This window comes from Rhineura floridana, chromosome 2 (assembly GCF_030035675.1).
Source record: "Rhineura floridana isolate rRhiFlo1 chromosome 2, rRhiFlo1.hap2, whole genome shotgun sequence".
NCBI classification, from domain to species: domain Eukaryota; kingdom Metazoa; phylum Chordata; class Lepidosauria; order Squamata; family Rhineuridae; genus Rhineura; species Rhineura floridana.
In genome coordinates, this window is record NC_084481.1 from 112,420,883 (window position 1) to 112,439,274 (window position 18,392).

Sequence of the window (18,392 nt, forward strand, 5' to 3'; positions counted from 1 at the left end):
AGATTTTTCTTACATCAACCAGCTGGGATGGAAACTGCTCAAGGAGAAGAGGAGCCAGATGAGGAGGTAGAGAGCATGCTTATCAAATTTGCAGATTATACAAAATTGGGGGGGCATAGCTAATACCATGGAAGACAGAAACAAAATTCAAAGGGACCTTGATAGGCTGGAGCATTGGGCTGAAAACAACAGAATGAAATTCAACAGGGATAAATGCAAAGTTCAACACTTAGGAAAAAGAAACCAAATGCACAGTTATAAGATGGGGGATACTTGGCTCAGCAATACGACATGTGAGAAGGATCTTGGAATTGTCGATGATCACAAGCTGAATATGAGCCAACAGTGTGTTGTGGCTGCAAAAAAGGCAAATGCTATATTAGGCTGCATTAACAGAAGTATAGTTTCCAAATCACATGAAGTATTAGTTTCCCTCTATTCAGCACTGGTTAGGCCTCATCTTGAATACTGCATCCAGTTCTGGTCTCCGCACTTCAAGAAGGATGTAGACAAACTGGAACAGGTTCAGAGGAGGGCAACAAGGATGATCAGGGGACTGGAAACAAAGCCCTATGAGGAGAGACTGAAATAACTGGGCATGTTCAGCCTGGAGAAGAGAAGACTGAGGGGAGATATGTTAGCACTACTCTTCAAGTACATGAAAGATTGTCACATAGAGGAGGACCGGGATCTCTTCTCGATTGTCCAAGAGTGCAGGACACGGAATGATGGACTCAAGTTTCAGGAAGCCAGATTTCGACTGGACATCAGGAAAAATCCTAACTGTTAGAGCCATACAACAATGGAACCAATTACCTAGAGAGGTAGTGGGCTCTCTGACACTGGAGGCATTCAAGAGGCAGCTGGACAGCCATCTGTCGCATATGCTTTGATTTGGATTCCTGCATTGAGCAGGGGGTTGGACTCGATGGCCTTGTAGGCCCCTTCCAACTCTACTATTCTATGATTCTATGTAGGGATCTCTCTCCAGGTGTTCCTTGGGTTCCCCTCTCCATACCTTCAAAGAAGGGTTTCTGTAATCCTATGACTCTTAACAAAGAGATGAACCCCCTCAATAATTCATAATAAGATGGAGTTAAAAGCGTTAATGCCAGGGGTGGGGCACCTGTGGCTCTCCATATCTTGCTGGACTACAACCCCCAGTATCCTTGACTATTGGCTATGCTGTCTGAAGCTAATAGGAGTTGTGGTCCAACAACTTCTGGAGAACTATAGCTTCCTCATTCCTGGGCTAAAGGAATAAAATGGAAAGTATTTCTGTTTCAGAGATGACAACTGAATATTTTGTATGAATTTCTGTGTTGAATGCTGCAAAATTGAAGAAGGCAGGTTTTCCCATAAAACACAAAATTGTCCTATTGGAAAGGCTGCCTTCTTAGTTTAATTGAAATACTTCTGATATAGTTAATAGGTAACTAAACTCAACCTACTCAGAGTCACAGATATGGGAGATCTTAATCCAGTTAAATCTCCAGTTAAACCACTCAAGTTGCATTAACTTTGTGTAGAGGAGGGCCAGGATCTCTTCTCGATTGTCGCAGAGTGCAGGACACGGAATAATGGGCTCAAGTTGCAGGAAGCCAGATTTCGACTGGACATCAGGAAAAAATTCCTAACTGTTAGAGCCATATGACAATGGAACCAATTACCTAGAGAGGTAGTGGGCTCTCTGACATTGGAGGCATTCAAGAGGCAGCTGGACAGCTATCTGTTGGGAATGCTTTGATTTGGATTCCTGCATTGAGCAGGAGGTTGGACTTGATGGCCTTATAGGCCCCTTCCAACTCTACTATTCTATGATTCTATGAAGTCATAATAGCACTCAATTTGTGTTACCATCAGATAAGAACACCCAATTTGTGTTACCATTGCTGCCCTGGGCTCCTCCTGGGAAGAAGGGCAGGATATATATCAAATAATAAATAAATTAAATAAATAAATCATGACCATTCCTATAGCCAGAGCTTGGAAAAGTTACTTTTTAAAACTACAACTCCCATCAGCCCCAGCCAGCACAGCCACTGGATTGGGCTGATTGGAGTTGTAATTCAAAAAAGTAACTTTTCCAAGCTCTGCACTATAGCATAGCAACAAACTAATATTGTTTGTTTTCAGAGAAACACAGAGGAGGAAAGGAGAGGTTCTTTCTTAAAACCCACCATGCAAACAACAGCAAAGGAAGATAAATCAGCAGGGTCAGCACCAGACTGCAGCAGGCCCTCAAAGGCTGTAGCGCTGCCAGAAGCTTAAATGCACCCAGCTGCATTAGCACACTTCATGCTTATGCTGCCATCTTGGGTAATGCCAAGCATGTGCGCACAGTACGCTGACACAGTTAGGCCTATTTAAGTCCCTGGTGGCGGCGGCAGTGCAATGCAGGAAAGGGCACAGCCAGCCTGCAGTGGGGAGATGTTGCCTGGGAGGGTGGCTCCCATTCATTGATCTGCACCAGCGTTGGGTCGTGGGATGCACACTCCCGATGCTAGTACAGATTGCAGAGCGGGAGCTACAACAATGGGGCCCCCTCTCAGCTGCAGGGCTCCTTGGCCAGTGCCCAACCTGGCCGCCCATTGGTGTTGGGCCTGGAAATCCGGCTAGCTAGATCTTGAATTTTCAGTGTACTTTTTATTATAAATAAATAAATCCCCCTACACATGAATATTCTCTCCCAGTTTCTCTATATCTGATTATTTATGAGGAAGAAATTTAACTGTTCCACACAGAAGGTCTTTTAACCAAAGTGATAATTATTCAGTATCATTGCTAGGAGTGCAGCCCAGTCTTGACTATATTTACTTGGAATGCAAGGAAATCCCAGTGATTTCAGTTGAATTTACATGCAATGAGCCTGCCTCATATTGCGGCCCAAGAATTCTTCTGATCCTGACTGTTCAAATGAAACTGAAGTCTTGATGACTGACTTTGCATGACTCTAGCGCTGCCCTTATCTAGATGAGAACACTGAAAGGGCTATCTCTAATTTTTTTAATGCACCACAAGATTTTTGCAAATTCCAAAGACACAAATGCTGGGGACCCCCCACATCCCGTCAAGCTTTCAAATATTTGAAGAAACAAAGTGACACTTGTCAGTGAGGTGATTTCTGCCAAGTGCCAACATACTGCCTTTTCTGTCCCTCCACCTCGCATTTGTGCAGGCACACTTGCATACACAGATGCAAATAGTCAGTGATAGCATTGGGGAAGACTCCAACGTCCACTATGGAACAGTTTTTCAATTTGTTTGTTAAATCTGCATCCTACCTTTCCACCAAATGGTGCTCAAGGCAGTTTAGGGCAATAATACAATAATTTCAATGGCTGCACGGATAGATATAGGGGGTTCACCTTTAGCGAGTGCACAATCTGTATACCTGTGTCCACAACAGTTGAGCTGTACAAAGCAGCAAGTGTACACTCTTTTCCACAAGCACTTGTACATGAGTAGAGACAGCTTGTACTTGTGTGTTCATTGTGTTAACAAGTCTATAGATATGCATGCACTCAGGCACACACACAAAACAGTAAGAACACAGAGAGGGAAAATAGGAAGGAAATTGCTAATAAAAACAACGGTTGAAAACACTCTGCAGCTTATTTACAAGCATATTTAAACATAGCTGTAAAATAACCCCCCCCCCACCTCTATACCATTTTGGGGGGTTAATTTCTATTTTAAGATCCTCAAGGCAATTTCTCAGTCTTGATTGAGGGCTGCAGGAGCACAGCTGCAGTTACATTATCAACAAATATTTTTACAGTGTTCTAGGTATTTTTTTATAATGTTCTAGGGCAGCCTTTCCCAACCAGTGGGCCACCAGATGTTGTTGGACCACAATTCCCATCTTTCCTGACCATTGGCAATGCTGGCTGAGGCTGATGGGAGTTCTGGTCCAACAACGTCTGGTGGCCCACTAGTTGGGAAAGGATGTTCTAGGGCCAAGTCCTGTGCAATGTAACCCTACACATGCCTCCTGTGAAAAAGTACCATTGCTTTCAATGGGAATTACTCGCAGATACGTTTGTTGAGGAATGCAGCCTTGCAATCCAATATCAGTAGATGTCTGGGAAGTCTATGCACAGTTCCTGCAAAATTTAAGAGAACACTATTTTGCTTGTCAGCTGCGATATCTTCTGGTATCCTTGGGATGGGACCTACCATCACTTTTATTGGGGGGGGGCTTCAGGCCTGGGGGTCAAATGTGACCTTCTAGGCTTCTCTATCTGGCCCTCAGGACTCTCTCCAGGTCATGCCCCTTCCTAAGCCACATCTCTTACCAGACTGTTCTACACCCACCTCAAGTGATTTTTTTTTTACTGGAATATGTCCTTGAATGATTATCATGCCTGTCGCTTACCTGGATGAGTGTGGAAACTTCTATCTTTTGTGTGGCTGGAATGTAATCTACTATACAAAGTAAGAGTAGCATCCTTTCTCCCCCTACTTTCCCTCTATCCCTGCCCACCACCACTGGCATGTGTCCCCTGGAAAGTTTCCCATGAGACAATATGGCCTTTGCATGATTCCCCATCACTGTTTTTATCTCATGGCAATCACATTCTGCTGTCACCACAGATCTAGTCAGGTGGAATGTGGATGCCCAGAGTGTTCTTTCTAAAACTTTTGTGGCTGGCTTACCATTCACCCTATTCACCACATTTGCCCGATTAAAAATATATAAATAAATAACGCCATGACAAACTAATAGGTCAACCAAAGGCACTCACCATTCCCCCACACACAGTCACACACATAAAACTCTGGGGCCACTGTTTAAGAAACATTAAAGGATTGCTGGTTTACTTCTTTGTTTTTAGCACAGAACTGTTCAAATGGTTTTTTAAAAAACTCTGTCTATTCCATGTTCAATCTAGACAGAACTGGGCACTAAAAGAGGTTATACATTCTTGTAAAAGTCAGTGTTTCTACTGACATCCTGCACTGCCTTTTCTTTTTCAGTAAAAGTACTGAGTACTGAGTACTGCATGAGGGTTATAGTCCATTCCAGATTTTCCAGCTTGCCTTTGGACCTCAGTTTCTCCCAGCTGGTTTCTTCCTCAAACAAATCATGTCTTTTGTTAGTCTCTTTTAAAGCTTCCAAAGGACATTAACTTGTCTTGCCTCTCCACTTCTGTGGACCTCAGTTTTTTCAAGCCAGCTATTAAGAAGTGTCTTCTTTTGTTACTCTACTTTAAAGGTTCCAAACAACATTAATTTGTGTTCTTACCTATCTTCTTCTTTAGGAAAAAGCAATGTCCTTTCAGAATCGGGGCTGTCAAGGTCTTTAAATGATTCTGGTTCCTGTGCTGATTGTGTTTCCTCACTGCAAAAGAATTGATTTACTGAAAGATATTGGAAAGCAGTTTTTCACTCCTGCGGTGAGGTGAGATGAGACTTTTAACGCCAAGCTGAGCTTTATACAGCCGAACTGTTTTCACACATTCTTTGAACTTGTTCCAGGGGGTGGAGGAAGAGAGAGCAGGTTCATGTATACCCTCCATGCTCCTCATTTCCACATGTTCAGTTGAAGGTCACAATACACTCTATACATGTGCAACTATGTGTAACAGTGTGATGTGGCTGCAAAAAAGGCAAATGCTATATTAGGCTGCATTAACAGAAGTATAGTTTCCAAATCACATGAAGTATTAGTTTCCCTCTATTCAGCACTGGTTAGGCCTCATATTGAATACTGCATCCAGTTCTGGTCTCCGCACTTCAAGAAGGATGCAGACAAACTGGAACAGCTTCAGAGGAGGGCAACAAGGATGATCAGGGGACTTGGAAACAAAGCCCTATGAGGAGAGACTGAAAGAACTGGGCATGTTTAGCCTGGAGAAGAGAAGACTGAGGGGAGATATGTTAGCACTACTCTTCAAGTACATGAAAGATTGTCACATAGAGGAGGACCGGGATCTCTTCTCGATTGTCCAAGAGTGCAGGACACGGAATGATGGACTCAAGTTTCAGGAAGTCAGATTTCGACTGGACATCAGGAAAAATCCTAACTGTTAGAGCCATACAACAATGGAACCAGTTACCTAGAGAGGTAGTGGGCTCTCTGACACTGGAGGCATTCAAGAGGCAGCTGGACAGCCATCTGTCGCATATGCTTTGATTTGGATTCCTGCATCGAGCAGGGGGTTGGACTCGATGGCCTTGTAGGCCCCTTCCAACTCTACTATTCTATGATTCTATGTAGGGATCTCTCTCCAGGTGTTCCTTGGGTTCCCCTCTCCATACCTTCAAAGAAGGGTTTCTGTAATCCTATGACTCTTAACAAAGAGATGAACCCCCCCAATAATTCACAATAAGATGGAGTTAAAAGCGTTAATGCCAGGGGTGGGGCACCTGTGGCTCTCCATATCTTGCTGGACTACAACCCCCAGTATCCTTGACTATTGGCTATGCTGTCTGAAGCTAATAGGAGTTGTGGTCCAACAACTTCTGGAGAACTATAGCTTCCTCATTCCTGGGCTAAAGGAATAAAATGGAAAGTATTTCTGTTTCAGAGATGACAACTGAATATTTTGTATGAATTTCTGTGTTGAATGCTGCAAAATTGAAGAAGGCAGGTTTTCCCATAAAACACAAAATTGTCCTATTGGAAAGGCTGCCTTCTTAGTTTCATTGAAATACTTCTGATATAGTTAATAGGTAACTAAACTCAACCTACTCAGAGTCACAGATATGGGAGATCTTAATCCAGTTAAATCTCCAGTTAAACCACTCAAGTTGCATTAACTTTGCGTTTTTCATCTATTCACTTTGGTTTAAATTGTCTGTAGATCAGGCTGAAAGAAGTTCTAGATATTCACACAAGAGAGAAAGAGATGAGGTCAAGAGGAAGAATTGATGGGACACTGATCAACAAGCAAATGAGATAATGTCTGGTCTGGCACCTAGTGTGCTGTTAAGATTGAAAAATGGACATTGATAGCATAAGAAGCTGCAGAATGTATCCGTCATCCTTCCCTTTGGGCAGCATAGCTGTAGTTCTGAGATGTGGGAGTTGAATACAGTTGACACTTTTTTTACTTGTAACAGATGCTGAAAGTGTGGCATTGCATGCACCCATTAAACTGGTGCAACTTCCTTCATGATTGCATGCAAAAAAGATTTAGGGTACTTCCAGATAGATGTTTATTGTGAGATTAGTGCTGCTCATGCACAAAATTTTTTTTCCAGTGTCAGCACTCTGCCAGCCTCCCTCCCCCCTTAATCTGGATTTACCCTTTCCATAGAAAATCTAACACTTTAAAAAAACCATGACAAAGACCTGTTTGCAATATCTGAATGACCTTTTTGCATTATAAAATCCCAACTGGGAGCAGTCACTAGATGAATGTCTTCCTGATATGAAGGCACATTCAGATTTGGGGAGTGGGAGGGGCATGCATGGGGCGGCAGAAGGGGAAGTTCCATTCCATGAGAACAAATACTTGAACTAACGGAACACATGCATTGAACACTGCCCAGAGTTTTATATTTTGTCATTTTTTAACTTCCTGTGTCTGTGTCGGCACATGTAAACAAGCAAACTTGATTTTAGATGCCATTCTTTCATTTATATCTTTAAAAGTGATTTCAGAATATGGAAGGCACATTTTCTATCACCATTCCATTACATTATCAGATATAACCTGGTTTACATGATATTTTCTTCTCATACAAAAGGACTTTATGGATCTTACCTGAACAATATCAAATTCGTATAGATCAAGAGAGGGCACCCAAATCCACAGATTAGCTTCAAGATTGGGGTGGATGTTGACATATCTCCCCACCAAATTTTTGTCAGAAAAGCCTGAAATTTAGAAGAGAATGATGCAGCATTGGCATAATACAATGTGTATACAAGTAAATTTGATGCAGTTTTAGGGGAACATGTGATAAGAAAGAGAAATCCTGGGGTGGGCCTAAAAGAGCCACACAAGGGACCAATACGATATATTGTGCAACTGTACTTTATCTTCCTCCTCCCCCCCCCCCATGTTACCCCCTGCATGAACTTCAAGATCTTCAGGAAGGGTCTGGTCAGAGCACTAGCACTTTTGGAGGTAAGCCTGATAGCAGTGAGGACCAGGACAGTTTCTGAGGTGGCATTATCCCACTGGAACTTCTGCACAGGAAGGTCAATCTGACCAGTTTGATAAGTGCATTTAGAAAGGTATCAAAATATTTTCTGTTTAGGAGGGCACAATAATTGGGCTGTTGTTGCTGTTTGGTTTTTGAGTTGGCTTGTTTACTATCAATGGCTACTAGCCATGATGGCTATGTTCTACCTCCACTGCCAGAGGCAGTATGCCTTTGAGTGCCGGTTGCTGGGAATCACAAATGGGAAAAGTGCTATTGCACTCATATCATGCTTGCAGGTTTTCCATAGGCATCTGGCTGGCTACTATGAGAAAGGAATGCTGGACTCAATGGGCCTTTGGCCTGATCCAGCAGGACTCTTCTTTTGTGATGTTCTTGTTGTTTTGTAATTGTAGGGTGGTATTCAGCTAATTCAAGGATTAGCACTAGCACAATAGGATTTTCCCCCTCTCCTCCCCCCGCACACTGCATACCCCATGCCATCCCCAAATCTCCTCCAGAAGGTTGGGGGGAATCCCCAGACCACAAGAGGAAGAGGAGGGAGGATGTTCTGTTGCACAAGAAGAAATCCCTGTCTTGATGGAATGTTCTCCTTTGAGCTACTATGAACACAACCCATAGTTCTATAATTTGTAAAAACCCTACTTTTGTAGTTTTGTTGTCCTCTTTAAATTGTATTTTAGATTTGCTTTAATTTATCATTGGCCATCACAGGAATCTTTGATGGGCTAACTTCCAATGAGCCACTTAGATTTGAAAATGTAATTGTAGTTTCTGGTTCCATCTATTCAGAAGAGGATATTCTTCTCATCTTGTTATTCTCAAATCTAAATGAGTATTTTTGACAGCTTCGAAAGAGGAACACTCTTGAATTTTACTCACCTGCACCCCATCATGTGCAAAAAAAGACTTGGTGTCTGCTTCTGTAGCTAAGTGGAGACAAGTAGTTCTGCTCCAATAACGGTTTCTCCTCACCAGCAAAGCAAAAGCTCGATCTTCATTATTGTGGTAGCATTCACTAAACAGTTCTGCCAGTTGGGAGGGCAGAAATGCAGATACAAGGAAAGAGAATGATGTGCAGAGAAAGCAAGGTGAATTCATGTGGGTTTTAAACACTAGAGATGTTTATTTAGACAAAACTCAAGAATCCACACACACACACATATCTATATATTTTCATGCATTTCTTTATATACCTTTCAGTGTTACTCTAAGTGCAGAGATGCATTAGGAACCTGATATTGTTAGATACTTTATCATGCACACATTGCCCATTCCCATCTTGTCAATTATAGGCAAAATGAAACCCATTGAAAGTGACTTCTGATATTCAAACAGCCTGGGTTTTATTTATGTGATATATATGGAATAGTTTAGTTTGGATACATTTACATTTAAAATATAATAGATCTACTCAAAAATCATTATATTGAAGGAATATTATTCAGATGAATATCTTATTTCGCCCAAGTGTAAAGGCCTGTTACCCTGTATCGTACTAAGACACAATGGGTTACTTCAAAATTTGATCACCTTTGAATGTTATCTGCACTGCTTCCCAACTGCTGGTAGGGAAGATGGCATTTTTACTTCATTGAATTTGAATCCTGAATGCTAAACTGCAATTAGCACTCATAGCAAAACTTAGAATGTGAAAGATTGTTCTCTTTGCTGCTAAATTCCATGCAATAGGAGGCACACGGAAACAGCAGTTTGAAATTTAGAAGTCATGTCTTCACCTGTATGTGGGTAACGCTTGGCCCTCCAGATGTTGCTGAGCTACATCTCCCATTAGTCCCAGCAAGCATGGCCAATGGCCAGGGATGACAGACGTTGCAGTTCAGCAAGATCTGAAAGGCCAAATGTCCCCCTGCCTTAAACTTAGCTAGTCCAAAGATTCTTTGAAGTGCTTAAACTTGTCTGGATGTCTTTTTTTTAAAAAAGCCACTTTCACACACTTCTGTGTTTCTTACTTTATCTTAAGTAGGAAGTTCTCGAAGCATTTGTATTCCACTCTGAACAATAGCAGGAAATAATGCACATCTTGTGAGAGGGGTTTCTCTTTTGTGAGGGGCTGAAAGGATGCTGTGGAAAAAGCAGTGACTAGGCCAGAGGTAGGAGAGAGCAGATGGGCAGCTTCTCCATTTCCTACTCAAAAAGCTGGAAAAGTCTTCATTATTTTGAGAGATGAAATTTGCAGGGATACAGGTGTCTTTTTCCTGTTGCAGTGAACTATTGGACAAGACTCAGTATTTTGCAAAGGGATTCAAGCGCACACCAGCAATCTAAGTTTGCACAATGAAAGTGAATTAAAGCATTCTGTCATCCTAGTGCAATGAATCCTTGTCAAACAAACAGGACTTTCTGCAGTTAAGAAAGTGAAGGGGGAATGCATGAAAAGTCTGGCATGTATGAATAACTAATGGGAAGACTTTTAACCATGAAACAAGCAAATTAGGATTAATTCAAGATGAATGCTTATTGTTGTATCACCTCCCCACAAACAAGTCAGAACAAATCTCAATAAAAACGGATATAGTATCACTTCCATGTAGAGATGGGGGAGAAATTTGATTCAATTCGCATGTAAAGCCAAATCTATCAAATTTGCACTTTCTGAAACAATAAGAGAACCAAAATGCAGCCATCTTTCAAAATTCATACTTCTCTGAATTTTGCAATGCAGTTCTAAACCAACTAATGTTTACAAATATGCATATATTAGCGGAAATGTGCATAAAATGAATATATTGGCAAAAATAATATGTCAGGAGAAATTGCTTACAAAAATGTGTACATTAGCCAAAACTGCATACAAATATGTGTTAGGAGAAAGTCACACTAAAATGCTGAAAAATGTTCAGAACATAATGAAGACTGTTGTTTCAGGAATGTAGCCCTTTCAAAGGAGGGGGAGACCCACCAAATTATGGCTGTTCTGGCTACAGCCATACCTCCCTCATTAAAAAAAATGGAAGGCTGTGTGGTCACTTTCAGCACTAGAGGCTTCCATAGGCATTTAGTTGGCCACCGTGAGAAAAAAGATGCTGGATTAGATGGGCTTTTGACCTGATCCAGCAGGGCTCTTCTTATATTAGAATGCACAACTCCAGCCCTGCTGGATCAGACCAAAGACCCAGCATACCGTTTCCCACAGTGGCCAACCTGATGCCTACAATAAGCCAGCAATAGCGCTCTTCCCACTTGTGTTCTCCATCAACTGGCTTTCAGAGGCATGCTACCTCTGAACTTGGAAGCAGTAATATAGCCATCATGCCTAATAGCCATGATGTTGGCTTTATCCTCCATTAATTTATTGAATGCCCTTTTAGAGCTATCTAAGTTGGTGGACATCACTATTTCAGAGTACCTCACTTTTAACTTTTGGGGGGGCAGGGATGGTTAGACATATTCTAAAATTACCTTTTTCAAGCCTAATATGCTGTTCTGTGCTTATCTTGCTCCATGTTTTTGAGTTTATTTATTTATTAAATTTCTATACTGCCCCATAGCCGAAGCTGTCTGGGCAGTTCACAACAAGCAAGACAACAAAATACAATTAAAACCACTTATAGAACAATTTAAACATACTAAAATACAAATATACTAGCATACTAAGATGCTAAAATAAGTTGAGATGTTAAAATGTTAAAATTAAAATTATTAAATTATTAAATTTATTAAAATGCCTGGGAGAAAAGGAATGTTTTAACCTGGCGTCGAAAAGATAATAATGTTGGCGCCAGGCGTACCTCCACAGGGAGATTGTTCCATAATTCGGGGGCCACCACTGAGAAAGCCCTTTCTCTGGTTACCATCCTCCGGGCTTCCCTCTGAGTAGGCACCCGGAGGAGGGCCTTCGATGTTGAACGGAGTGTACGGGTAGGTTTGTATCGGGAGAGACGTTCCATCAGGTATTGTGGTCCCAGGCCGTGTAAGGCTTTATAGGTTTATAGTTGTAATTTTTATTTATTCTGGAATATTTTGCTATTTAAATTGTTAGCTACCTTAAGTGTAAGACCAGGGAGGTTATAGCTAATAGAGCTTTGTGGCTAAGAGACTGAATGGTAAATCAGGAAGTCCATGGTTTGCATTTCACCTTTGCCATGAACTCACTAGGTTTGCTATAAAGTCACTTTGGCCACATCCATACTGTACATTTAAAGCACTATTATACCAATGTAACCATCATGGTTTCCCCCAAAGAATCCTGGGAACTGTAGATTCTTAAGGGTGCTGGGAGTTGTTAGGAAATCCCCATTCCCTTCACAGAGCTACAGGTCCCAGAGTGGTTTAACAATCAATCCCTTTTCCCAGAGAACTCTGGAAATTGTAGCTTTAAATGTATGGTGTGGATCTGGCTTTAGGCAGCAGCAGCCTCTGGATGGAGGCGCTGATGCAGACCTGACCTCCCACCTGTGCTGCGAAGTTCCGGGACTGTGCAGGAGCAGTGCAGTGTGGATGCACCAGCTGAACCAATCTGGCACTCCCACCGGTGTGGCCACACCATCCTGACCTCAAGATGACCTCACTCTGCCCTACCCCACCATTTCAGTATCCAGCAGAGATACTGATGGCAGGTGACCTGATCCTCAGTGCCACCCCTCTCCACTGGCTGCTCCTGTGGCAATGATAAGCCACTCTCTTTCTCTCTCCGTCCCTCCATCTGCAATATGAGGGGTAATAATACTGACTTACCTAACAGTGCTGTTGTAAAAATCACAAGGTAATGCATGCAAATGCTTTGAACGCGTGAAAACACTTGTTAGGCAGTAGTAGTACATAGTTCAATAAAATAATGACTAACAAAAGGGGCAAACAAATTCAGCAAATCTATCCATCTTGCAAAGCAATGTTACATTTATGTCGATGTCATGCAAGGGGTGAAATATTGTGCTGTGGGCAAGGGATCCCCATTGCTTCTAAAGGCTGTCACCTGTACAAGCCAGATAATTAATTTTTTATTTAACAGTATATTCTGCTTAATCGTAGAAACCTCTAATGGTTTATCTAAAATGTACATTAAAATTACCAATAATATCAGATGTTTAAAAAAATTAATCTATTTTTCCCCAAATATAAATAAAACCAGCAGTTTTTTAAAAAAAATATTTTTTTTAAAAAAAGCTACATTTTAAAATGTCAAATTTACAGGTCTGGGTAGGCTTGCTTAAACAAAGAAGTTTTTAGCAGGTGTCAGAAACAGTACAGTGAAGGCTCCTGCCTCATGTCAATGGGCAGGGAGTTCCAAAGTGTCAGTGCTGCTACTGAAGGAGTGACTCTTTGCAAGTGTGAAATAAACATTATGTGGTCCTTGTAAAGATTTTTTTGTTGTTGGCCCAGACAGGTTTTAAATTGTTACACTGTCTATACTTACCCACAGCAAGCTGCTCATATTTTGCTTCTTTCATTTTGCGGACTACTTCAGCTTCTGTCTCCAGGTGGGACATCTCTCGGAGGATTTTGCAAGCTGCCAGGGCTGCTGCTACACCTTCCTGACCCTGGGGTGGAGTAACCATGTAAAACCACTCAACTAACATATTCTGACTCTTAAGAGGTAATAAAAAATTGTATCTCCTTGAGTCTTTGCCTGCACTGTTTATTTCATATTTCCATACTGAGCAATCAGCACTATTACAATCACAGCTGTGGGTGCTTCCAGAGGGGCAACTGTGTTGATCTGTTGCAGCAAAAAACCAAGAGCCTTGTAGCAGCTTAAAGACTAAGGCTGCAATCCAATACACACTTACCTGGGAGTAAGTCCCATTGAACCCAATGGTGCTTACTTCTGAGTAGACATGTACTGACTGCAGCCTCACACACTTATTATGTATAAGGATTAGTATTAGAGCTCACTGCATCAGATACTAAAAAGGTGCTGAAAAGATAAAAGACCATGATAAAGGGCAGAAAAACGTTTCCCTTTTGAACACTTTAACAATTAGAGCTCTTCTGGTCTAATGGATTAGGTCTAAATTTCTGGCTAGTCTTGAAATCCCAGGAACACTTTATTCTAAAAAAGGATAAAGTGGTTTTTTTGCATCGTAAACAGTGTCACATGAATGAATATGATAATAATACACAGAAGGCCAAGGGAGGAAATAGTTCATAGGAGACAGTGGCAAACCTGACAGTCGAAGGAAATAAGAGATATTTCCACAGGTATTGCTTTAAAACGTTTTGGAGTGGTTTGGTTTGGTTGTCTTTGTTTTGGCTTAAATCTGTTTGCAGTGGAAGTGTAATAGCCATACTGGCCAGATGATGAATGCACATTTGAATTGCAAATACCTCTCCTCCCCCTTCTATTCCGCATTAACAACTCTGAGGCATTTATATAAATTATATTTAAATCACTTAAGGCCGATTTAAGCCTCACATGTGAAACACCCTAAAAAATTAGGTGATGTAGCTTTTCATGCCTTCTAAGTGATACTAAAAGCAAATTCACCAATTAGCATTTAGGGCTTTTTACTATAAATCCATTACTGTCCAAAGGAAATAACTGAAGGTAAATTCTTCAAAGCATTGCATCACTCCCATGTACTCCTATGTGGGATATCAATTTGGTTCTTCAGGATGCCTCAGAAAAATGCCTTAAGAGAGTTCTTTGTGATGTCTCAGGCTCACTTTTGTTTCGTTTTTTTAAAAACAATTTGCTGCCCAACATAGAATGTGGAAGGTGAACTCTCTGGACATTTGGTGGACCACCTAATAATTAGTTTTATTTAGGATGCCATTTTGTTTGGGGAGAGATGTATCAGAAAAGGGGGGATGAGAAGTGAAGAATAACTTTTTCTGGATTGTTGTTTATTTATCCAATTCTGGAAGAGACCTAGAGAATTAGCACCAATGGACATTTGGACAATATGATGAAACTAACTAATACAGCAACCGTGGAATCATTTTAATTTAATGAACTTGATTAATATGGTTTGTCTTATTTTCTTGAAAGTAAAAGGGGTGATACTGATAATGGAAGAATGGATACTGAAATTACTGGACTGAACAGGACTATTGAAGATGGAAGATGGAATTAATATTGATAATGGAAGAATGGCTATTTAAATTATTGGACCTAACAGATTTGATGAGATGGATTAATCGATATGTTTATTTGGACTATGGCTATGACAACAAGATTATTATGGGATACTGATAATGGAAGAATGGCTACTGAAATTACTGGACTTAACAGGATGATTGAAGATGGAAGATGGAATTAACATTGATAATGGAAGAATGGCTATTGAAATTATTGGACCTAATAGATTTGAATGAGATGGATTAATCGACATGTTTATTTGGAGAAAAATTGAGATATATCTCTCGAGGAATTGAAACCTCTCTTTGACTTTTTGTGGAAAGAATAAAGTAATGTTTATGAGATTTGATGATTAATTGAGATAACTACTGGAGGAAAGTGATTTTATAATATAATTTAAGAGACAGGATTGTTATGTATTGTAGATCTATAACTGATCTGCGACAAATCGGAAGTCAACATTTTATTTTATTGTTTAATTATTTTTGTTTTGTTTTTTGTCTTTGAAAATTTGAATAAAAATTAATGATAAAAAAAGAAAGTAAAAGGGGTGAGAAAAGGGTGACTGATGTTGTTTTGCTGTTAAAAGAGGCTAGGAATAGGTTAAGAACAATTTTATTAGTGCATGGTTCTCATTCCTAAAATAATACTCTCAGATGTTTCCAGCACATCCAGCTGTTTTAAACAACAAATTTGATAATAAAGCTGCAAAAAAAAATTATTAGGGTTTTTACACTCTCCAGCAGATTTCTCTTTCTTCTGCAACAGTAAATCTAGGCTCTCTCCAGTTGCTGTTCATGTAAGACAAGCATGTCCAATCTTTCTGATGGTCAGCCCCTTCCAGTGGTTAAGAATCCAAAAACTATGGTGCAGGCTGCATATAGTGCTTCCTTTTTATGAGAGGAAACAGAATGTGTTTAGTCCTTTATCCTTAGCTGTGGGGAAACAGGAATGTCAGAAGATTTCCTGTTTAGTAACCACATGTTGATCCTTCCTGCTCTACTCAGAACAAGAGGCATGCTATGGCTGCTCTCAGAGAGAAGGAAGGCATTTAGTATTTCACTTCTCCAATAATATTTTTGTTTCTTTAGTCCAGTTTGGTGTTCCAGATTGTGCCTGGTCCCAGATACAATAGCTGAATAGCAGAGCACATCTCTTGCATGGAGAGGGTCCCAGCTTCAATTCCTGGCATCTCCATTTAAAAGGATCTTGCTAGAAAGGCTGGAAAAGGCCTCAGCCCAAAACCCTAGGGATGCTGCCAGTTAGGGAGAGGAGACATACTGCACTTGATCATGCACCAAATGTCTGATTTATTATAAGGCAGCTTCATATGTTCAGACATGGGAAGCAGCAGGGGCAGGCGAGGAGCTTCCCCAAGCAACCATCTCCATCTGTTGTCTTGTAGTCTGTAGGCTGCAGCATTACACAGGCAAGGTGCTTGCCAGCCAGACCAAAGAGGGGCCCAGTTTGAATGATCTTTCCAACCTGAAATGATTGTCCATAGTGGGCTATTATATGGGAAATCTGTGCTTAGTATCTAATGTGATTTTCTAAAAAAAAAAAAAAAAGTACGATTTTTAAAAAGACTTTAGCTGTGCTGTTTTTTGTTATTTTGTTATGGTGTGATTTTATTAGCTCTCTTTGGAAGATATTGTTCCTGTGTTGTTCTACACAGGAGCGGGAACACACCAAGTAGCCCCACCCACTAGCCTTGACATAAATAGGGTGACCGTCTGTTCTAATGGAGTCTTCTTGTGTACATGTGATTACTCTGTCACAAGACTGTGCTGTTTGCTTGAAGCCTGGGCAGTGGAGCTACTGGGCACATCCTGGCTTCCCTCTCCCATGTTGACACATCGGAGAAATATTTGCTGAAGAGGCCTACTGCTTTAATGATTATGTGATCTTTAAAAAAAAAATCCGTCTGAATTTTGTAAGCCACCCTATCAGAATTTATCATAAAAGGCAGGTTATAAATAAATAAAATAATAATCGCAGCCACCATAGGGGAAGGCCCAGTTAGAATTGCTGAAAGAGCAGGGGGAGAAACCTTTCTCCAGAGCCACCCCTAGGCACCAGGAAGTGGGGCAGTTGCCCCGGGCCTTGCACTTTGGGGGGGCCCCCACGCTTGGCGATCTGCTTACCAGCCGGCTCCTCCCTCCCTGCCTGCTCGCCTTCGCCATGCCAGGCAGGGCGCAGTGCTCACTCGCTCTCTCTCCGCACGGGACAGGGGCTTGCTTGCCTGCCCACCCGCCTGCCATGCCAAAGCCGCCGCCGCCACCGCTGCTCCTGCTGTGGTCAGCGAGCAGTAGCCGACCCAGGGACAGCGAGCTGGGCCGGCAGTTCCAGGACTGGTGCCTGCGCACCTACGGCGACTCAGCCAAGACCAAGACAGTGACCTGGAGCAAATGTGGGTGGCCCCCAACTATGCTTTTGCCTTGGGCCCCGCACATGCTAAGGGAGGGCCTGCCTTTCTCAATCCAAATCCCCCCTCCCTCCTAGGGTTGCCAGGTCTCCGGTTTTCGGCCGGAGACTCAGGGAAAAAGGGGCCGTCTCCAGCCTCCGGCAATACTTGTTTTAAAAAGGTGGATCTCCGATTTTCATTGGCCCCCTCAGCCACGCATGCGTGATTGACCACGCATACGTTGGGCTGCAGCTGGCCGACTTCCGCTCTTTATCATTCAGGCTGCTCAGGCAGGCAGGACTTGAGCAGCCGCCACAGTGAGGGAGAGGGACCTCTCCAGCAGCAGCAGCCCTTGCCCACTCCTGCCACCACCCACCCACAGAACATACAGGTGAGGCGCGTGCGTGAGGGTGATGATCTGATGGCCCATGGGTGGGTGGAGGCGAGCGGTGGCCTCAGCAGGAGCCGTGGAGGGCAGGCCGGGCCGGCTCCTTTTTAGCCCCGGAGCCGGTTCCCCTGCTCCGGAAAGGATGGCCGCCGGCTTCACCCCTCCTGCTGTGGGCGCCGCTGGGCAGCAGCGGCCGCAATGGCCCCCCCCCCAGCGGCGCCAAGCAGGATGGGCGAAGTGGCTGGCCGTCCGGAGCAGGAGAACCAGCTGGACTAAGGAGGAGCCGGCCCGGCCTGCCCTCCACGGCTCCTGCTGAGGCTGACAAGCCGCATCGGACCCGTCTCCTAGCAACCGCTGCCGAGACGGGCCGACGCGGCCTACAGGCTCAGCAGAAGGCTTGGGAAAGGAGGACGGCCGCCGGCTTCACCCGCTGGCGTGGG

General features: G+C 42.5%; 1 protein-coding gene across 1 annotated transcript in view; it reads right to left on the reverse strand.

The window, feature by feature from the left end:
* The window catches only part of TRPM5 (transient receptor potential cation channel subfamily M member 5), a 58,525-nt gene that overhangs the window by 18,653 nt on the left and 21,480 nt on the right, over positions 1–18,392 (reverse strand). The window contains exons 12-15 of the mRNA XM_061612770.1: positions 13,496–13,619; positions 9,001–9,146; positions 7,716–7,828; positions 5,249–5,344 (exon numbers count right to left, since the gene is read on the reverse strand). Of these exons, the coding sequence (XP_061468754.1) occupies positions 5,249–5,344; positions 7,716–7,828; positions 9,001–9,146; positions 13,496–13,619 (479 nt within the window). The remainder of the gene's footprint in view (positions 1–5,248; positions 5,345–7,715; positions 7,829–9,000; positions 9,147–13,495; positions 13,620–18,392) is intronic.